The following is a 21,262-nucleotide window of genomic DNA, read 5'->3' on the forward strand; positions in this document are numbered from 1 at the left end:
TAAAAGAGGAACGAAATTCCTCCACTTGAAACCCAGACCAAGGGGGAAGAATTGAGAGAGATCGCTGGTCTCAGAGCGCCAAGGAGTTAGTTGAACTGGTGCATCTCCCGGAGAGCAATTGTCCGGCGGGACACGACATCCTCTCGGCGTACCACATTGCGAAGGGCTTCGCTAGCTTGGATCAGGCCATCAATACTGATGGCATGGTTGGTCATCTGGTGGTTGATGTACATGTACAGAGCAGCCGGAGAGTCGCAAATTGTCAGTAACTGTGGCTCATTAAGTTTCAGTAGCGCTAGAGCAACCTGGAACAAGAACGTGCTTCCACCTCCACTGCCAGAGGCAAGTTCTTCCGCAGCAGAAACAGCTCTATCGTTGCCATCCTTCGTGCTAGAGGCAGAAGAGGTGGCCGCGGCCGGTCCGTTGGGGACTGCACTAGTCACATTAAGACAGAGAATCACATCCCACACACGATAGAGTGCTTCTGCAGAGAGACAATCGGTAAACACCGACAAAAACCATTGGAAGGTAAGGGCTTCCAACTCAATGCCCAGGTTGTCCAGATGTGCAGAGAGCTTGGGCAACAATTCCGAGACATATTGCCGGAGCACGACCTGATCCGCGCGAGATGCAAGTAAGCCGTGATCATAGTAATGCTGAGGAAGGATGATCTCGATCATGGATGCTAGGATCCAGAATGCATCCTCGGCCGTGGGCATAATGAGCAGAAGTGATGCCGCGATCAGATTCATGCCTTGGCAATAGCCCACCTCTGAATTGCGGCAAGCGTATGCCAAAAGCACTTCCCGGAGTTTAGCCACGCCCGGTCCCTTACGGAAGAAGACATTATCCGTCAGCGTCCGGTGAATATCCATGTCGATCTGCGCAACAACTGCGGCATCGGGCTCAGTACCACCAACTCCGCGAACAAGGTCATCATAATACCCGGGAATCCGCATTGCCGATGCACCACTGCATTCGGACCAGACTTTAGCACGGAGGGCGACAGGAATACCACCGAGGACGAGCGATCGAAGCTCGCGCCATTTAGCGCGGCCCACCTTGCCTTTATTCCCCAGGCCTGAAATCCCAACGACCTCGCCATCTGCAAGAGTAGCTTCTGGGGTGTCTACGGCAGTGACAGATCGGTCGGACGACGCTGCTGCCGCCGCTGCCGCCGCGGCTGCCTCTCCTTCCTTTCGACGCTCTGCTCGCACTTTGCGTAGAAACTCATTCCACCTCACTGTGCGGTCGCGTTGTAACGTATCATGGAGATCAGTTAGCTGCTCGAGCAAAAGCTTCACGGGCTCTGTTTCAGAAGCACTGATTCGAATCGCAGACTGCTCCTCCGAAGATATTCCCGCAAATTCGGGTCGATCCGCAGTAATGGCAGAAGTAGTTGCTGATGGTTGAGCGGAATTGAGCGATAGAGATCCACCTTTATCCACCGAGACAGAGGAGCTTTGAGGGTGACTCTGCTCTGCTGTAGTCAAGGAAACAATAGGGGCAGTGGAAGGCGTATGGGAAAGCAACTCAGTCGGACGAGATGGCATCCTGAGGTAGTCTTGCCAGCGACGAGACCCAGCAGCTATATCCTCAGGGTCGCCAGGCGAGCCAGGCGGAGATGCAGGCGTCTCGGGTGTTGTTGACGGGAGCTTTTGATCGCCATCTTCAACGTCAGAGTCACCGCGCAGGCTGCCAAGCGTCTCGGTGATACTCAAACGGTGTTTGCCGGTTTTGCTAGAGTTTGCTTCTCGCTGACGTTTCTTGCGACGCTGGTCGTAAATAAACCCAAAACGATCTGTCAGGAACTCTCCCGACTGACAATTGTTGTAGATAGGGGCGAGAGTCGGTGGGCGAGACTCTACAGGCAGGATTGCGTCCATTTCCACAGGACCATGGTTGGTTGCGCTCCGACCTGTGGTCTCTGCTGCCGTTGAGCCTTGCGATGCACTAGTACCTGGGTTCCTCCTGGCGGCTGGGTTGACCCTGACCGTGCCGGTGTTGCCACTTGCGGAGCGTGCTCCAGAGGCTGGCATACTGGTGTTGCTGTTGATTCTTTTCAAGGCAGCCACGGCACTCATTGAGCCTTTTGCAGCAGATGTTTTATCATGGTTGTCGGAGAGCTGTTTGCGACCAGTCTCGGAATCACTGGCATCCTTTGGCGACTGAGTACTGCCGGCGAACAACTTGACGGTCCATGATCCGAGAGAGCGAGAGGATTTGCGCGAATGAATACTGACGTCATCACCATTGGTAGAGCCGCTGGCAATCCGTCTTCCTATACTATCACTCGCAACAGAGCCAGGTTTCCCACTCGGAGGTTGGAACAACTGATCATCAAGAGCCTTGCGGCGAACGGAGGGGTTGCTTGGTGCATGAGGTCGTTCAGCATCTTCCTCATCAACTTCTTGCATGTCACTCATGATACTGCTGGCACGACTGGTTTTGCGGCTGGCATTGGCTGATCCGAAGATATAATCCTGCCAACCGCGAAGTGAGCCTTGTCGTTTGCGGTTGGCCACACTGTTATCAGATTCATTCTCCGGTCGCTGGGGCCGAATCGTTGCTTGAAGATCAGATGAGTTCTCTGGAAGCTCACCGTCGGTGGACCCAACTGCGTCCGTCATGGCTTGGGACATGAGACCGTTCAATCCCGACTGCATAGAAGCCTGGCTAGCACTATTGATGCTGTCCCCATCTGAGTTCGGATCTTCCGGGGAGTTTTCGAGCTGATACAGTCGGCGCTCGATATCCTGGTTAGACACCGAGACTTCTCGAAGCATCCTCTTCAGTTCCCGCTCCCGTGCATCGGCCCGCTGCCGCAACGCCGAAACATCGGCATCCCGCTGGGCTAGATCGCGTGCAAACTGCCTCACGATCTTGACTGGTCCCGTAGTAGCAATCATGCGCTCAATATGTGCATCGTCGGCCAAGTGCAGGGCGCCTGGAATATCACGGGCCGGAACCGAATCATTAAAAAGTGCAGCCCGGCCTGAAGTGTGAGAGACACCTGTCGTCAGTCGAGCCAGGGTAGCCTTGCGTCCACGACCAGTATCATTGGCACTCTCTCCAAGGTCCCCTGTCAGCAACGTAGTTGTCATGCCGCGTGTCAAGGCGGAAGAGTTATCGGGCGGCGAGCTCGGTGGCAACGATGGGAATGAGGTCAGATCGGTGGGAGCGTTCGATCCTGAATTGCGCTTCTGAGTCTTCGAACGGAGTGTCCTAGACTTCGAGCTCCTGTTCGAAGCTGAAGATGCCTGGGACGAGGATCTTCGTTGTGGGTGAGGATCGGGCTCCGCCATGACTCAACGACTGGTGGATGGCGTAAACGTCGGATTCGGTGGTTGCGAGCTTCATTAATGCTGCATAGAAAGTTGACCGAAAAGGACTTCTGGTAGACAAGACAAGGCGCAATAGCAGAGATCCTGAGATAGCTGCAAGTGTTGGTCAGTTGCGTTCTCTCCACCCCTCTGCGCCCGTTCCGTCGGACGATCCTAACAGATCCTGTGTGGATCCTAGGGAGTAAAGGGTGATCAACGAACTTGCTAGCCGAAATAACGAAAGGATTTCATGGATCCAAGCTGTACCAAACACGCAGTCCCCAGAAGGAAGAAGCTTTGCGCGTCCTTTGTGAAATCTGCGACAGGGCGGCAGTACCCAAAACAAGCAGCGGCACATGACGTGATTCCTTGCCACGTGACTCCTCTTGATATTTAGTCACGTGAGACATAGCTACCCCGAAAGGTCACCTGACCTGTGCCTCGGCTCCTCCGCATAACCGCGGAGTGGGGAAGGGTCGCGGGCAGGCGCTCCCTCCCATTTATTGTCCACAGCTGCTGAAGACGCAGCATCAATCCGCACTTTCGTCTAATCTGAGCTTTCCATACCTCCACTGGTGTTTCCCTCTATCGACCCGTCCTAGGTATTCATCATGTCCGCTGCAGCCAAACAGCGCCTCCAGGCCCTGAGCAAACAGCTTGTCGAAGGCATACCGGACGAGGGAACATTCGAGGACATCCCAAAGATCCGACATGTTGCCCCTGACTCTGCAGGCCCGTGAGTACATCCAAACGCCGGTTATCTTTCTTCCTTTCTTTCTTGAGAAAAAGGCAAACAATGAAAATGAAAAATAGTTGAATGGGCAATGATTAATGGTTCCTACAGTCGGACGAAGGATAAGGTCGTCATTGTCACGGGTAAGTCAGTTTGAAGTAGTACAGGGCCATCACCCTAATGCAACCATAGGCGCCAACTCCCCTAATGGGATTGGTCGGGCCAGCGCTCACCAATTCGCCCATAATGGCGCCAAAGCGGTTTATGTCTGCGATTTCAGTGATTCTCATCTCGCGACTCACAAGCGTGAGATAGAGTCTCTCTATCCCGGAGTGGATGTACATGTGAGACAATTCGATGCCGGGGATGAGAAGGCGGTGACTGCCGTTATCGACGAAGCCATTTCCAAGTACGGCCGTTTGGATATCTTTTTCGCCAATGCGGGTATCGTGGGGCAACCGAAGCTGTTTACCGAGATTGACGGCGATGGGTTCATGAACACAATGAAGACGAATGCGCTTGGGTAAGAATTTTTGATCAGCATCTCAGCACAGGGCTAATTCGCTGCCATAGTGTCTTCCTTGCAGCTAAACACGCCGCTCCGGCTATGAAAGTCACTTCCGAATCGAAGCCATACCCCAGCGGCTCAATCATCTGCACTGCCTCGGTTGCCGGTCTTCGGTCCAATGCTGGTTCAACCGACTACTCTGCATCAAAGGCAGCCGTTGTCTCCATTGCCCAAACCGTCTCCTATCAGCTGGCTGGCACAGGAATTCGTATCAATGCCATCTGCCCGGGCCTGATCGAGACTGGAATGACCCAGTCTGTGTTTGACAACGCCCGAAAGCGCGGTACCACGCGCAAAATTGGACAGTTGAACCCACTGCAACGCGGTGCGGTCGCTGATGAAGTTGCCCGGGTGGCACTATTCCTGGGTAGTGATGAAAGCAGTTACGTCAATGGCCAGGCATGGGCTGTATGTGGTGGACTGAGTGCTGGTCATCCTGTCGTTCCCGGAAAACTGGCATGATCTCCTACAGAAATGTTGTCCATGTACAAATGAATGTAGTTGAGGTCTAAATGCATGCATGCCCGAACGGCCTTTTCAAGGAATAGACAATAATTTTTGAAGCAAATATGCTGATTAGGATCCATTCTAGATACAGCAGGATGGAATGATCCATGGCAATCGAGAGACCAGTTCAACGACTGCAGACAAAAGGAAATATGGGAATGCGCGGCACAATAGGGACAAAAAGGAAACTGCAAGGGATAATTGCAGATAGGGTGCAGAGTGGGGTGCTCTCTCGCGCCGAGTCTATCAGACGGCAAATCGAGGCCTCAAGCGCAAGATAAGGAGCGGAAAGCAACAAAGCCGTTCCATACCAGAAGGCACGGCGAAGGACACAAAGTAGTGACAAGTTTCCTTGGGGACAGTAGCACAAGAAAATGAAAATGAGGATTGAAGAAAGTCGCCTTGGGGAAAAAGAAATGGCCCTGAAAAATCAATGGACAAGAAGGACAGATGGGAATGGGCAGATGGATATAAGGGAGTATCAAAATCGACACGACGAAAAAGAAAAAAAAAAAAAATAAAAAAAAAAAAGACTAGACTACGCCGGACAACCAGAGCATGTGCGTGTCGGGATCACGGCACCAGTCAGCAGTAAGAAAGCAAACCACGCCAAATGAGAATCGGAAAGGCAACAAGCAAACAATATCGTCTCAGTCAAGCGTTGCACATCATCTATAGTTGATGGAGGCAAAATAAACCTACGAGATCACACGAGCGGTCTGGGGGCGCATGAGATCCTCGCTGGCCTGCTTGGACAGGGTGCCAGTCTCGGTTTGCTGATCGTCCATGCTCTCTGTCTCGTGAGCATGCTCGTCATCGTCCTCCACGATACGAGTCGGAATCTCTCCCGGTCCGTATTGCTGGCTGGACCGCTCGGGGAAGGTCGAGCTGCTGACCATCGACATGGAGGTGCTGGAGCGGTTGTGCACCAGATCGGGAGTAGGGGGAATGCTGGAGTGGCGGTTGTCCGGGTGCAGCGAGGTGTTGTCGGTGTCGCTCACTTCGCTGGTGGCGCGGGTGGTGCGGCCGTCCTGGCCCTCGTAGTCCGAACCCAGACGGGGGGAACCGTTCTGGTGGACTTTGGACGAGGAGGCCTCGGCGGCCTCCTCGTCTTCGGCATCCTGGGCCAGGTGCAAACCCTCGACGGCGGCGGCGCACTGTTCACTGATGCTGCGAATGATGTCCGCAATAGCGTCCGTCTTGTCCCGGAGGTAACGGTCCGCGACATCGGTAACGCTCAGACGAGCAATGGTCTTACGATCCTTGTCGAGATTCAGCAAATGCTGCTCTAGCTCGGGGCTCATGTGATTTACCGATGGCTTGTTGGTGACTCCGTTGGTCTCCTTGTTTGACTCCTTCGCAGACTCTGCACTAGCACGCTCATCGGTGGGTTCCTCGGGGGCGTCTTCGTAACCCTGCTCGACCATCTCAGTAATATCGGAAGTGCTACCGATGGAGCGCACAATGTGCTCCATGTGGTGGCTCTTGCCGTTGATCAGGCTCCGCAGGTGCAGAACCACCCGCTGGGCCTCCTCACGCTCGCGAGAGAGGGTGGAGTTAGTGTGCGTGAGCGCAGAGATCTCCTTCTGGTTGCGCTTGCGCTCACGCTCCAGCTCTTCCGCAATCTCCTGCTGGAGAACCAGTGCCTCGAGAGCATCGTCACGCTGCTTCTCGGTACCGGAGAGACGGAGAGTGAGGCGAGCCACATCATCCTTCTGCTGGTCAATGAGGCCGGTGAGGCGACGGTTTTCGCGCTTGTGATTCTCGATCTTGACCTTGAGCTCCGAGGTCTCCTTGGTAAGCTGCTCAGCAAAGGCCTGGAACTTGAGGAATTGCTGCTTCCAGGTCTCGAGCTCCTCGACCAGGAAGTTGTTGCGCTTGGTGACCTTGCTGAGCTCGGTATCCATACGTCCCTTGAGGTTGATAAAGTCCTGCCAGGCCTCCATCGCATCGCGAGAGTACTGGTTGCGCTCGCGGACAATCTCGTTGAGATGGCGCATCGAGACCTTGGTCATCAGGGGCTTCTTGACGGATCCGCCGAAGATGGCCTTCATGCCGGTGTTACGACCGAGCTTCTCACAAACGTGGTCCATGACCCCCATCACGGCATCCTGGTTCCACCAGTTGGGCTCCTGGACGCTTTCGACCTCGCCACGCATCACGATAATTTGACCCGCGGGGATCAGCTTACCGCCAGCGTAAGCCGAACGCAGGTGCGTGGGGACTCCGGAGGGCGAGACATCGCCGTTCAGGGCCTGAGTCAGTCGGTTGATGAACTTGGTACGCTGACCCTGGTTGAGGACATTAGGTGGGCTCGAGGTCAATACAAAGTTCCGGTCGAGGTCGACGACGAGCGCATCGGAGGGAGCGTTGAAGAGCGTGCGGCACTCGGCAGTGACACCGAGAATATAAGGGCCAGGCTCCTGGACGAGCTCCTTCACATGGCGGGCGTGCACCACGGGGACGTACAAGCCACTCCACTCGTACACGCGGACACAGTAACGAACGGTCTCGGAGGCAGCGGTCAGCATGGCAGGATAGTGAGAGACGAAAATAATGCGGCGAGTCGGCGAAACGGCGGCCTCGATCACCCCGACGATGTTGGGGATGGACAGACAGTTGAACAGGGGCCACATGGCGAAGTTCTGGAAGCCGGTCGGGGACGAAGGGAACTGGTAGCAGAGGGCGTAGTCCTTCATATCGATGCGCACCAGGTCGTTCAGGCGAGGTGCCGGGAAGCTCAGAATGCGGGAGACCTCCTCGGCGTGGAAGAGGTTGGTGGCCTTGTTCCAATGAATCCACATCCCTCGCAGGTAATCGCCCAGCAAGTCGTACAGAGGGTAGCGGGAAAGGAAGCTCAGGCAGTAGGGGATCCAGTAGGTCTCGTCGGGGTTGTCGTAGAAGTCCGGCTCCGTCTTTTTGCGCAGCTCACGAATAGTCTCGGCGCGCTTCTCGTCGGCACGGGACCAGACGCGCAGCGCGATACCGTACAGAGTGTGCGAGGAGTCCTGCTGGAGAACAAAGGCGTGGTGGGCGCAGTGCGGCTGGCTCTTGCCGGTGCAGATCTCGACATCGTGGGGGAAGCATGCCTGTCACATTCCAGTTAGTCACCCCTGTTTGGCGATCGCATCTATACAATTGTAGATCTATATCGAGACTACCACATGGCAATGGTTTTGTCCGATCGTCATTCCTCTCATATCGGACTTTTTCAAGTTGATATCGAGGATAATCGTTTCAAATCTAATCGTCTCAGGCGGAAACTCACCCTCATGGCCGAGTGCAAGGCGCGCGCAATCTCGTTATCCTGTTCCAACCGGGGGCTACTCCCCAGGATCTCGGGCAGCCAGAATTGGCCGACGGCACCCTTCATGTGACCGATCTTGCCCTGGGCCGGGGTGGGAGCCTTGACCCATTGGGAGGGTTCCCGGCCGACACCGCAGACCATGTAGGCATGGGTCAGGGTTTTGGGGGTGCGCTGTGCGGGTTTCATGTTGAGTGTTGAAGGAATGGGTTGGGTGATGCGGGAGTGCAGCGACGACGTGCGACTGGGGACGACCAGCGAATTTTCCCCCTCGCCGCGAGTCGCCGGGCGGTCCCTGGTGGACGGCCGGACAAAGGACGCGTGGTCTCGCAGAGAGTGTCCCATGTTTGGCGGCGGTTATTTTGGTATGTGTGTGTGTGTGTGTGTGTGTGTGTGTGTGTGTGTGTGTGTGTGTGTGTGTGTATAGATGTCGAGATCAATATAGAGCCGCGATGGGCGGGAAACGAAGGACGAAGGAATCCGAATAGCAGGCCGGGTCTGATTCCCGAGGGGGTTTTGATCTGTTTAACGGACACCCGGGGCCATGGAAACCAGTGGCAGCACCACTATGGGAGTTGAGACGGAAGACAGGAGGCGAGGATGGGGAGGGGGAGATGTTGGTCGACGGGTGGTAGAGAGGGAGGATTGGTATTAGGGGGAGAAGAATAGGAGAGCTTCGGCGTACTCTAGCCGGCGGACTAAAGCCAAAGGGGTTCGGTCGGTCGCGAACGCACCAGTGGGCGTCGCCGTCCCCACTTGGGCCCGGTCCGTTAATTAAAGGCGGAGTCGGAGCTTTGAGGAGATTTGCATTTGCAGCATCGGGAGGGAAATTGCCCAGTCAGGGGCTCGTGGTGCATGCTGCACGACTCTTTGGGTGGACTACATACACTGTATACAGTGTATGTAGCTATACAGTGTATGTAGCTTGGGGTACCTTTGGGTAGTATTGTGTCTAGGGTTTGGTACATCCATGGATGATCCGTGTGGAGGTAGCCTCATGATGGGACCAACGCCCTAGATACATGCATGAATGGCGTTAGATACTTCAGAATGGACAGAGATGGTTGTCTTCTCCGGATTCTCGACTCCTCCACTACGTTTCACCAACAGTTGACCGCCGTTCGTGCCCACGCGCGACCCGGTCGACAGGTCAGATCCGTCCCATGCTGGTCTTCTTCGCAACGTTCTGCTCGCCACAGATCAGCCCCCCCGTGGAATTTGATGCCTCGCCTCGGTGGTGGCAACGCGCGTGCGCACCCTGCAGGTCCCAGCTCCATTGCGACCACGAATGTGACAGGAGACGCGCCGACTGCTGGTCTCGCCTGCGCGCCGCGAGGAGGCCAGGGACAATGCTCATTGTGCCGGCCCGCGACGGAAGAATGGGAGCTGGGCGTCTCAAATCTTGGGCTCACAACAGCCTAGGGAATAATCTTCGGGCGTTGGATGTCTGGCCGCAACAGCTCCAGACTCAATGGCCGTGTGGCCCAATGATGACCGCGCGATGGGCCCTGCAGGGCCTCCGATCTCGATCCCATGCAGGGCGACTCCGCCGAGGAGATGATTTGGAAGCAAGCCTCCCCATGGTTCCATCGCGTTCCCTGGTTCTCGGGCGGAAGCTTTGTGGTTTCCCGTGTGGTGCCTCGTCCACCGTGGTTACGCCGTCTGAATGGTGCGTACCCCTGCAGCGCGAGACCCACGCGCTGTCCGCGGTTTCTTCGACCGAACCACCCGGAGCTGCCGGCAGATGCATTGTGTGAACTACCAGAGGGGATGGCCTACATGTGTATCAGATGCGCGCTGTGACAGACCTGCAACCAGAAGGCCCTGGCTGGCCGCGTTGCCGCCATGTTTCAATGCACACAATCTTCCTCGTGCGGCCGCTGTCCGGCTTTTCTCTTTTCGTCGCTGTCCGTCACCTCCCGTCGACTCCACCAAGGTCAAAATCTACGAGCCGACTCTGGAAGTTTTCGCGGAGATCCCACCATAATCGCCCGCCGGGCCAATCTCTTCCTTCGTGTTGGTGGGCAACCTGGTCGCATTTGGCTTCTGTCATTCGCGTGTGACGTGCGAGACAAGACTTGCAAAACCCGCTGCGAAGGCTCCAGTGACGGAGACGCCGTCCAGTCGCGTCGCTGGCGGTTTCAATAACCCACCGATCGAGAGGATCCAGACCCCCGAGAACCAGATGTCCACAACAGGGATCCCGGGGGGGGAGATGAAGCGAGATCATCGCAGCAGTTGCTCCGCAGGGACCACCCCCGGGAGCGAACCGCGCTTCGGCCACGGCGTCGCTCCTCGTTGCGTGCGCTGCAGGGCGTACGCACTGATGCATCGGTAGAAATCCGGTTAGCAATGCGTCCAGCCTACCCCCAGCGTTCCTGACTCTGAAAGCTATCCTCGTTGCGGCTTCCCTCATTGCCGATCAGCCACCCCATCCACGCACCGGTGTTTCGCCTGCGTGGACGCCGCCCCACTGCCCAGCTTGCCCGCGCACCGCGTCTCCTCCACCCGTAATACCTGCAGCTGGGTAGCCAGTACGCCGAAGGTGGACGTGCTTCCGCCTGCTCGGAGGTACCGGTGACTCGTGGCCAGGTACTGGCACGGTCTCCACCTGCGGCGGAATGGGGCCAGTGATGAGGTACAATTGGGTTGCGCTACTGACAGTTGGTTGAAATGCCATGATGTAAAGGAACTATAGGTGATCAATATGGAATTGTGGTCATCACCTAACAGTAGCTTAGGGTGAGTATATAGCAGCGTAGGTATAGAATGATGAAAACACTGTCCATGGAACTTTCATATTGGAGGTGTAATCTTAAGTCAATTGTGATCGAATGAAGTACGATGAATGAGTACGTTTAGATGAAATGTGGCACTATACTGATTGCACCGTGCAATACATTTGAACGTATATATTTATCTAATCACGGAGTCCTTTTCAGACGGCATAGGTGCAATTCACGGTGCTATATGATTTACCACATTAGATCACATGGTGCATACACTGTTCAACATTACGCATAGGCGCTTGATATACATTTTCACATCACACCACAAAATGTTGAGATTGGCTACGACGAAGCACTGAATATAGAATGAGGGCCTGCTAGACAAATCGACCTTAATGAAATTGACGGAACTTGAACTTGTGTTGTATTGTCTACATGCGATTCTGGGGGTATTTATCCCTGAACGCGCGGCAAGCCCTCACAGTAGTAAATCCCTCATAATCGATCTCGATCGGGGTTCTTCCATGAAGATCTCCCGAACGTTGAAACGCATACTAAACTCAGTGCCTCCGGTTTCTCTGGGTAGGCATGCCGACAGAGGTTGGGAATGAGGCATCAATTCGGTGCCTTATCCTGGAACCTCAACACAAAAAAGCAACAGCATCGGCACTGGGGGAAATAGCAGCGTGGCATTGCAATCGAGTCGTACCTATATTGTACAGAATCCATGCGAAACACCTCGAAATCATCCATGGATATGATGTGAAACATGATGAACTTACCTTGCCAATATGATTGAGAAATCATCGCATCATACGAACACTACTTAGCGTGTGGAGACGTTAGTCGAAGCATGGGTATCATATTGCAAATATCTAGCTAGTAATTGGAACCCGCTGAGAAACAACCTTGGAATGAGCTGACGGCCCTCCAGGACGAGACCGAGCTCATCGGAACACGTAAATCATTCCAGCTCGGTCGACACTCACGATCATCCCGTATGGCTGCCGTAACACCGCCACATCCTGGATGATATCCAGATGGCTCTTCAGGAGCATCTGCTGCTGCAAACTGATCACGGTGCTGCGCGGGGGTCGTGGGCTAGCTCCCTTCTTGCCAGCCGCGGTCGCCCCGCCATTGCTAGACGTGGCTGGGAGCTGTTCCGTAGTCACCACGAGGTTGGGACCGGGCTGCGATACCTCGTAGCGGGGCTTGCTGGCTCCGTTCCCGTCCGCCACAGGATGGTCGAGACCGCTGACAATCATGGATAGCTCGGGCCGGGCAAGATCCCAAAAGCGGATCTTTCGATCGCACCCAGCAGAGACGATGAATCCGCATTTGCTGGATCCCTTCTCATCATCACCAGGATTCAGACCAGTCGCAAAGACCCAGGTGCCAGGCCGGTCGCCAGAGGAATGATTGGGTGGCATCGCAGGATCATTTACGACAGAGGTCGGTGCGCCTCTGTCTACGCCTGGGGTGCCTGCATTGCTCGTCGCGAAGCGGCTGAGCATGCCTTCTGGTCGGTCTTCGTCGACGGGCCAGGGCTCAACATCTCGTAGGTTGAATCGACGAGGACGAGCACCGGCGGCCCGAGAGGTGCGATGGCCAGTGCCATTTGCTGCCCCCTCGTTGGCAGTGGCTTGGGTTGCTCGGTACACCTCGCGGCAGCAGAATCGTTCGATGTCCCAGGCGGTGATTTCATTGCCATGGCTGCCACTACTAGAGACGAACACCCAGCGCCCGCGCAATTTCAAGGGATTCAACTGAATGCGCCGAATTGACCCTCTTCCGGGAAGACCCCAGGCCTTCAGGCGTACGCGAAATCGAAGATCCCATAGGTCAAGGATGCCGTGTGTCGTGCCGACCAATATCCACGACTGTCGTTTGTCGCAGCAGAACGTAGTCGGTGTTCCGTGGTGTACAGGATTCTCCAGAGTGTAGATGGGGAGCATGGTCTTCATATCAATGGCCAAGATTCGACAGTTGTTAGTAGCAACGAGCAGAATCGACTGGCCATCATCTCGGAAATGCTCAATCCAGACAGCATACTCGGGCGTCCCATTTTTCAAGGTAGGAAGTTGGTATTCCCGAACGAGCTGAAGCTTTCCGTATCGATGCGATTCATGGACCTTCTGGTAGTCCACTTTGACCGCGTGAATGCTGCCGTCAGTAGCGCCACTGACAAACGTATATGTATTCTCAATGAACGTGAGCGCTTTCACGCGCGACCCAGCGGGATGGCGGTGAGTCTGGCGCGACCTTGGATTCAAGTTCCTCTCGAGACGAGTTGTATCCCAGATTTTGACGGTGCTATCATCGGATGCAGTCACAAAGAAGGAATGGTCAGGGCAGATGGCGATTCGGTTGATTGGTCCACTGTGCTCGCCAAACGTTGCCACGAGACTCCCTGCGGGTCTCCAGGGGCTACCAGGCTCTTGGGTGCCAGATTTGCGGATTGGGGTCCGAGGATCCAACTCCCGCACATATGGACCCAGGTCGAAGAGGTCGGTTGGAAAGTGGTCTGCAAACACATTGTCCAACAGTCGCAATACTGTTGGGTCGTCACCAGTATAGGAGTGGCTGGCTTGATATTGTCGTGGAGGTGTGGACGTTCGTTTGCGTTCGTAGGCTTGTGTGAGAGCAGATGGCTGCTGTGGCGTGCTTGCTCTCTGGAAAGGTGCATCGACTTTCCCAAATGCATTTGCTGAGCTTGTGCTTGTTTCAGCATACGCCTTGGAGGTCTCGTGGCGACCGAGCAGATTGATAGCACTAGGTTTTCGCTGAACCCGATCTGAAACACCACGCAAGGATAGAGTGTCGGTATTGGTGGGCGTGGTCGATGAACTTTCTTGGCCAGAGCTCAGTCGGCGATTGCGAGAGGTTCGATCGACATCCGAGCCTGGCGGAGACAGTGGCCGAGACCCAGGGCCGCCTGCAGCGGGAGAGGACGCCGCCGGAGATGAAGCCGAAGATTCCCCGGCCGCATTACCTGGGGACCCTGGACGTGAAATCTCCTTGTGGAGATGACTTCTCGCTCGCAGGTGTTTGCGTTGAGCACTGGGAGCTCGCTCAATTGTTGTAGAAGCGTCGAGCAAGGCATCCGCGATAGTTCTTGGTCTCGTCTCGTCCGGCGTGTGGCTTCCAGTCCTGTCTACAGAGACACTGCGTGGTTTTTCACGGATGGTTTTGTCGAAAAAAACTGTTTGAGGGGAAACAATATGCTCTAGACCGATGATCTCATTCAACGACGGAGCATCAGGCTCAGAATCTCTTGCTCGCCTCAGCGATGATCTCCAGATATAATCCTTGAGTGCCAATAGTTTCGTTTCATCTTCCGGGCTCATTCCGAGGTTTCGTAGACGAGACAGCCATTGTTCATCTTCATCATTCTTAGGCACAGAACCCATGTTGAGTGAAGGGCTTCGCCCTATGCGAGGACCGTGAACATCAGACAAACCAAGCGGGCTGGTTGATTTCCAAAAGAGACCTTTGTCGGCCTTGGAAGCCCAGAGGAAAGCCAAGTCGTGGATGTGTCTTGACATGGGTCGTTTCAGAGCCTCAAGAAGCTTTGTCTCAGAGAACCCGATGATTTTGATGTTAAGAAATGGTCGGACAAGCGGCGTCAGAATAGCAACAATATCCGCCGTTGTCATATGCTGGGCAGATTTAACCACCAACTGTGCAGCAGCTTCGCGGATCCACATGTTTGGATGTACCAGGAATCCAACCGTGACATGAAGTAGGTCCCATGTCGTCGATTTCTGAAACAATCCGAGCTCCGCCATAGCTGCCAGTGAGCGAATCACCTTTTCCACAACAAACTCTTCTGGCTCAGTCATGGACTGTATCATTAAAGGAAGAATGTATTGCTCCAAGCTGATGGTCCCCACATATGCGGCGACACCAACCACGGCCTCGAAGAAAGCACATTTCAAAATCCAGTCTCGGTCATTCAAGTAGGTGTTGAGATGGCTTAGAATGACTTCATTTGACTTCAGATTCCCAAAGAACACGCAGAGGCTTGACACAGATCCCAAGAAGGCTCGACGGACGGACGGATCTGCGTCTGTCAAGAGAGCCTTCGTATGAACCTCAAAGTATTCGAGGAGATCATTGCGGGCAACATTGTAGAGATTATGGTAAGTCGCATCCTCCGCCCAACGAGGCTCGAACCCCACGGGAACCAGCGCAGTCAGGCGGTTATCTGAGCGCAATGCCTGGATTATATCCAAAAATCTCAAAGAAGACTGTGCCAATGATGCGATGCATGATGCGTACATTGAGCGAACGATGGGGCTCGGTTGATGCTTAGAAGAAATAATGAAAGGCTGGAGCCTGGGGAAAATATACTCCGAAAACAGGTAGGCGTTCACTGGAGAGACCTCATGGACCATTTCCAAAAGTTGTGTCAATGTACGGATCGCGGCGACTTTAACGGCATCTGTACCGTCGTTCAAAAGAACCATGACGTGTGGGAGAACACGGTCAAGCTTGGCCTCATCTGATAGCTTTTCGGCAAAGGCCAAAAGAATATCACACGCCTTGATCCGAGCAGAGGCTTTGGCCGTGGTCCGTAAATTCGAGACAATAAGAGTGAGGAATATTAAAACTCCTTCGTCTGATTGCGATTGTCGATCAGATGCAGGGAACTCACTCCCTGGAAGATCGAGCTTGACAGGGAATACGTCGCCCATGAGTCGAGAGGTCTTCATAACGGAAAGGTCTCTGGGACCCCTCGGAGGTTCGAAGCCAAGGAAGTAAGATATCTTATCGAAATCGAGACAGACTCGCTCGATCCGGTCGTCAGTTTCCCCTCGATTGGCTGACTCCGCATCCACCTTTGTTCTTCCCGACGAAGGGTCGGTCATGAGGGACATGTACTGATGCAGGAAATCATAAAAGTATCCAGGGAAAGCCTTGTTCTTCCAAAAATTCAGATACTCGTCGGCGGAATACCGAGACTCTGGCTCCAATTGAATCATATGCAGGATGAGCTCCCGGATTTCTGGATCCTCGATCTTGGCGAGCTGGCTGTGCTCGGGGCTGTATTCTCCCTTGCGATACTTGTACATCTGACTGAGAGTGAAAATAGGGGATTCCAGAAAGAGCTCTGCGATCACACAGCCGGCACTGAAGATGTCCATTGCCCAGTTAACGTTGCGACTGCCCTCCTCTTCTCCGGCCTCCAGGAATCGTTCAGGAGCTAGGTAGCATGTTCGCCTGCCCGAGATATCGAAGAAAAAAGAAAAATCGGCCGGATTGTCTTCCGGAAGAAAAGTCGGTTTGAACGAGGAAGAAAAATCCGACAGATAGAGCCAATTCCACGAAGTTACCAAGATATTTTCAGTCTTGATGTCCCCGTGGAATATCTCCAAGGAATGGCAGTCCCGTAAGGCACACAGAAGCTGAAAGGCAATCCATTTCTTTTCAACTTCTTCAAGAAATGGGCGAGTGCTGCGGCTTTTAGTTATCATGGAAAGAGGGCAAGGTGGTCCAGAAAGGAGTATACGCACCTCAGACGATCATAGAGTGAACTGTGGACGCATTGGCGAACCAAATAACCACCATTCCCAGTTTCCAGAATTCTCTCATAGCTCAATGCATTCGGTACATCGGCCAAGAGCTTGCGTTCGCCTACGGAAGATGGTCAGCCCTGATTGAAGGGATCGCAGGTATTCGGGAACGAACGCGCGATAGCTTTCACATATTTCTCCAGCTGCATGGTTGGGTACGGTTTCATGATCACTTTGACGAAGACCAGGCCATTCTGTTGTCTGGCACGGATGCTCTTCATGAATCGGCCACCGCCCATCGATTTCTCATAAACCAGATCCGACAGCTCTGGCACATCTATCCCCGCCGACCCGGCAGAAAGGGTTGTGATGGAGTAGCCTTGACCCATGGTGTATGGACCGCATCTCTCAGAGCTGCTCAAGTAGAGGAGGCCTGGAGGTGACAAGCAGTCAAGGCGTTGTTAATAAGCGGGCATTTGACACGTGACGTCAGACTGGGCGGTCAGCCAGCGGTGTGGGTGGGCTTGGCCGGGGCTTGGCCGACTTTCTATCTATCGCATCTAAACGGAGCAGGAACTAGAAACTCAGGACTGTTTGCTGCGCCCGATCGCCTTGTTACCTTCTATGCTATTTTCTGTGACTTATATTGCTGAGCGTCTGAATGGCTTCTCGTCTCTAGCGTCAGCCCCTGCCTATATCTCAGTCGGGTACCAGAGAGCTAGGGGGAATCATTCTTGCCTGACAGCCTGAAGGTACTGGGAGTGATCGTCTTTTTCCTTTGCAAGCGGAATTGTGAAGATTGAATCCCGTGTGTTTGCTAGATATATTATGATTTGACAAAATTTTTGACATGATCCTAACATGGCGCCCCCCGACAGCTGCTAACAACTGCCCAACGACTTGACACCCGCATGATGGAGTATCCAGACGCCATGGATCATATCGAGATCCCGATCATTGATACAGAAGAGTCACTCTTTGAAGTGATTCCAAAACTTTCAAGGCAAAACTGAGTTTACATTTCCCTTCACTTGATCCGATCTAATTTTGGGTACAGTTTCATCTCCATGGCAGTGGGTGACATGGAGTACTCCTTCGAGCAGATGCGATTTGGCTCCCGAGGACATCGTCTAAGACAACTCGTCCATGCTCTGGCCCAGGACAGTCACAACCCATTTATCATTGTTGCCTTGATGTAAGAAGTGCCTTGTTCACACCCGCGATTATGATGCTGAAAATCGGGTCATCCCAGGATCTTGAAGTGGAACTTCAGTAGCGCCGTTGATGATGACTGGGGCCTGAATGAAAGTCGGGGAGCAGCCTGTGAGTTTGTAGCCTGGCAATTCCTATGTCATCTGAACCAGCACGAGACCATCGAGTTTTTGCTTGAAGAGCTACCACAGCCCCGGCGGCACTCCACGAATCTTTTCGAGGTCGAGCGTGGGGATTCACAGTATCCACGCACGGGAGAGTCGGAAACGACTCCATTTCTCTCAGGATCATCAACGCCTATCAGTCGTCCTTCGCTGAGGAGACAAACCGTGGAGCGTGGCAACAACGGAGAACGCTCGCATAGCGCTCACCCGGGACTTATTGATACCACTCCATATACACGTTTTTTCGGGTTGAATGCATTGGAAATTGCAGCAATCGCTGAAGCCAAAAGATTTCTGAGTCAGCAGGTAGTCCAGCGTGTGGTCAACGATATTTGGAACGGAGAGATCGTTTTCTGGGAGTCTCTTACTGTTCATTCCAAGAAAAAGCCGCATATTTTCAACCGAAGGTAAGACGAGAATTCCTGACTGCCTCGGGTCCCCACTAACAGCGCAACCTAGAGCGGCTGACCCGTATTCACGCTTGAGGGTACCTGTGTATCGGAAGATGTTTGAAGCAGGGTTCTTTCTGTCGTTTCTTCTTCTGTACTACTCGGTCCTTGTGGAGCGAAAGCAGACTGGCATTGGATTCTTTGAAACGTTGATGGATATCTGGATTGCCGCATTTGCCTATGACGAGCTGAGCGGAATCATGGATGCAGGGGTGCTCTTCTACCAGATGGACTTTTGGAGCCTCTGGAATCTGGGCATCATCGGGGTTGGATTTGCATTCATCATCGCTCGTGAGCCGTTTCCCCTGATCTGCCTTGTCATAAATGGATGAGGCATTTTAGCGACAGAAAGCTGAACAAAACGACAAAGGAACCATCGGGCTTGCCAAGGGTGACGATTATGTTCTCAATATCTCATTCGATGTTCTCTCCCTGGAGGCTCTTTTTCTCGTGCCAAGGTATGATGATCAGCTGCGTCGCCCATATGCAGGACCTTCAGCCCTGACGCAGGCACAGGATCTGTTCGCTCGTGAGCCTGAACTCATACTTCGGCAGCCTAGTGAGTGAACTCATACCAAGGCAGTACTCCGGGCGCAGCAGACTAACTTGTCCTGGATAGATTCCGGTTCTGAAGGAGATGGTAATGCCTCACTTTGAAACCAGTTGGCGGGCTCGAGGCTGACTAGACGATAGACGAAAGCATTTTTCAGGTTCATGCCGGTGGTGATGGTCTTGTACATCGGTAAGAGTGGCGCAGGAGCACATAGCCCCTCTGGACAACTGAAACATCCTCTGACGCCCGGGGGTGGATCACTGCAGGGTTCTTGACGACGTTCACCATGCTCGCCCGTGACCGCCTGTCCCTCAAGGAAATGTCGTGGATGCTAGTGAAGGTGTTCTTCGGGTATGGCGGTGAAAATCCCTTGTTCTCGACCGCTTCTTCGAGCTAACCGGGTGAGGCAGATCGGGCGCACTGGGATTAGTGGGTGTCTTCCGCGATATCTGTCCCTCTGGGAAGTACGCTGACGGTGGCTGAATTGATTCGTGGACAGGACAGCGCGTCTGAAGTAAGTGTCTGCACTAGGCGGCTGTTCTGCAGGCCGAGTGCTCTAATCCCTGTTCCTTGGCAAAATGGTTGGCTCTGGCGATCAGTTTACTGATGCGCTAATATTTAGATCTCTCCGATCTTCGGCTACGGCTTGATGTGAGTCCCCTGCGATCTGCTTGCGCCACACCAGGACATCACCTTGCAGAGCAATCAGAGCGAGAGAACAAGAAATAATTATCGCATGCATGTCGAGTCACGTTTTGATGTGCCAGTGATGCTGCGCTGCAATTTTGTTATTATATTTTTTCCTTGTTTCGCCTTTGCTCTTTCTGTGAGGGCGATGGGCGGCTGTCGCAACGAACCCCCGCAATAATTTCCACGCATCTTGCAGGTGCTCGATGGCTGCGATCCCCCAACCGAACTGACGTTGGCTGCAGGTTAATTTTCGTCTGTATGACCAATATTTTGCTGCTCTCCTCGCTGATCAGCATGATGAGTATGAGTCTCGAAGGGGTAGGTCTCTGCGTCATTCCCAGGGAACATTGTAGTGATTGTACCCGGTTAATCTCCATCATGGTATACTTCAGGTAATGCTACATGCCCGAGAGGAATACCTCTTCCAGTCAGTGCCCCAAATATTCTGAATCATGGCAGTGTTGCTGTGGACTAACGAGGGGTTTTTTTGGCGGATTTCATTTAGACTGTCTATCTATGTCTTGGAGAGCAGCAACTCTCGACGTCTGACGTATTTCATGCCCCCCCTGGTCAGTTAGCGCCCACCCCCCGATAATGATGAGAATGGCTCTGATGCGACGGCCTTCCTCCCACGTTCTGGAATGATCTATTTTTTATACTGCTGACCCCATGTGACAGAATCTCATCCCTCTGCTGTGCATTCGCCCCATGCGCTTGTTCCTGTCTGCAGAAGCAGTTCGCCGAGTGCGCATCATCCTCCTGCGAGCGACCCATCTCCCATTTGTGATGCTCATCTGGACCTACGAGTCCAGCCGACGGCGTCTTCAGCACCGTCCGACCAGTCGCCTGTCCCCGGTACCGTCACCAAGCACAAGTACTTCTGCTAGCGAGCCGGCTGTTTCCAGATGTCAGGACCCACTGCACCCCTCCGTAGTCGAAGCATATCGTCGCACAAGTCTTTCAAATGGACCAAATGTGGATCGGCGTGATCAGCACGACGGACAGGACTCAGGCTCAGCACGAACCTATCAGGCACAGATGATGGAGATGATTGCATCCATCGAACGTCTTCGAGCGCAAGTGGAGCGCGCTACAGCAAACATAGAAGCGCAGCAGAGCAAATAACCCTGTCGCTTGGATTTCGGTCTCTGAATCATTCTCCTGTCTGTCGGTTTAATTTCAATTTTTTGGCCCCCGGTTCTTTGTTTTTATCTGCTGCCGGGGCTACTACTAGTGGTAGTAGTAATATGAAGTATACTCCACCGGAAATTAGAAAAGGGGATGTTGCATGAGGGGCTACCGCCCTGGCGCCTAGAGCCATGCACGACCCCCCTGGCCCCTGCAAGTCTGGCACAGGTGCGGTCGGGGACTCTTGACATCCCTTCTCTCGTGCTCTGCTGAACCGCCGCGCCCAGGAGATGCCATGACTCGAGTCGGACGGAGCAACGTGCTGCGGGCAACACTGGAGACCGCCATGCAGATCTACCGATCTCGAACAGCTCCGGGCCTATCAG

General features: G+C 53.8%; 6 protein-coding genes across 6 annotated transcripts; 2 read left to right on the plus strand and 4 right to left on the minus strand.

The window, feature by feature from the left end:
• Positions 1-86: 86 nt before the first annotated feature.
• N7532_004907 (TBC domain-containing protein) lies at positions 87-3,305 on the minus strand (the record flags this gene model as incomplete). The annotated part of the gene is made up of 1 exon (XM_056617401.1): positions 87-3,305. The coding sequence occupies one exon, from the start codon at positions 3,303-3,305 to the stop codon at positions 87-89; it is 3,219 nt and encodes a 1,072-aa protein (XP_056473560.1).
• Positions 3,306-3,934: 629 nt separating this feature from the next.
• On the plus strand, positions 3,935-5,086 carry N7532_004908 (SDR family NAD(P)-dependent oxidoreductase; the record flags this gene model as incomplete). Its single annotated transcript, XM_056617402.1, has 4 exons — positions 3,935-4,059; positions 4,168-4,199; positions 4,249-4,579; positions 4,630-5,086. 4 exons carry the CDS (start codon positions 3,935-3,937, stop codon positions 5,084-5,086), a joined length of 945 nt encoding a protein of 314 aa, XP_056473561.1.
• Positions 5,087-5,829: 743 nt separating this feature from the next.
• Positions 5,830-8,780, minus strand: N7532_004909 (DENN (AEX-3) domain protein; the record flags this gene model as incomplete). The annotated part of the gene is made up of 2 exons (XM_056617403.1): positions 5,830-8,220; positions 8,400-8,780. The coding sequence occupies 2 exons, from the start codon at positions 8,778-8,780 to the stop codon at positions 5,830-5,832; spliced, it is 2,772 nt and encodes a 923-aa protein (XP_056473562.1).
• An 805-nt stretch (positions 8,781-9,585) lies between these two features.
• N7532_004910 (uncharacterized protein) lies at positions 9,586-11,115 on the minus strand (the record flags this gene model as incomplete). Its single annotated transcript, XM_056617404.1, has 4 exons — positions 9,586-9,821; positions 9,931-10,210; positions 10,363-10,758; positions 10,879-11,115. 4 exons carry the CDS (start codon positions 11,113-11,115, stop codon positions 9,586-9,588), a joined length of 1,149 nt encoding a protein of 382 aa, XP_056473563.1.
• A 996-nt stretch (positions 11,116-12,111) lies between these two features.
• On the minus strand, positions 12,112-17,069 carry N7532_004911 (ubiquitin-binding serine/threonine protein kinase VPS15; the record flags this gene model as incomplete). The annotated part of the gene is made up of 3 exons (XM_056617405.1): positions 12,112-16,621; positions 16,681-16,801; positions 16,856-17,069. 3 exons carry the CDS (start codon positions 17,067-17,069, stop codon positions 12,112-12,114), a joined length of 4,845 nt encoding a protein of 1,614 aa, XP_056473564.1.
• A 522-nt stretch (positions 17,070-17,591) lies between these two features.
• N7532_004912 (uncharacterized protein) lies at positions 17,592-20,873 on the plus strand (the record flags this gene model as incomplete). Its single annotated transcript, XM_056617406.1, has 13 exons — positions 17,592-17,650; positions 17,738-17,875; positions 17,933-18,463; positions 18,516-18,796; positions 18,876-18,963; positions 19,022-19,064; positions 19,125-19,145; positions 19,273-19,409; positions 19,469-19,487; positions 19,558-19,572; positions 19,681-19,709; positions 19,991-20,066; positions 20,427-20,873. The coding sequence occupies 13 exons, from the start codon at positions 17,592-17,594 to the stop codon at positions 20,871-20,873; spliced, it is 1,884 nt and encodes a 627-aa protein (XP_056473565.1).
• Between the last annotated feature and the right edge of the window lie 389 nt (positions 20,874-21,262).

Source organism: Penicillium argentinense (genome assembly GCF_028826775.1).
Source record: "Penicillium argentinense strain IBT 30761 chromosome Unknown utg000005l_segment0_segment0, whole genome shotgun sequence".
NCBI lineage: Eukaryota > Fungi > Ascomycota > Eurotiomycetes > Eurotiales > Aspergillaceae > Penicillium > Penicillium argentinense.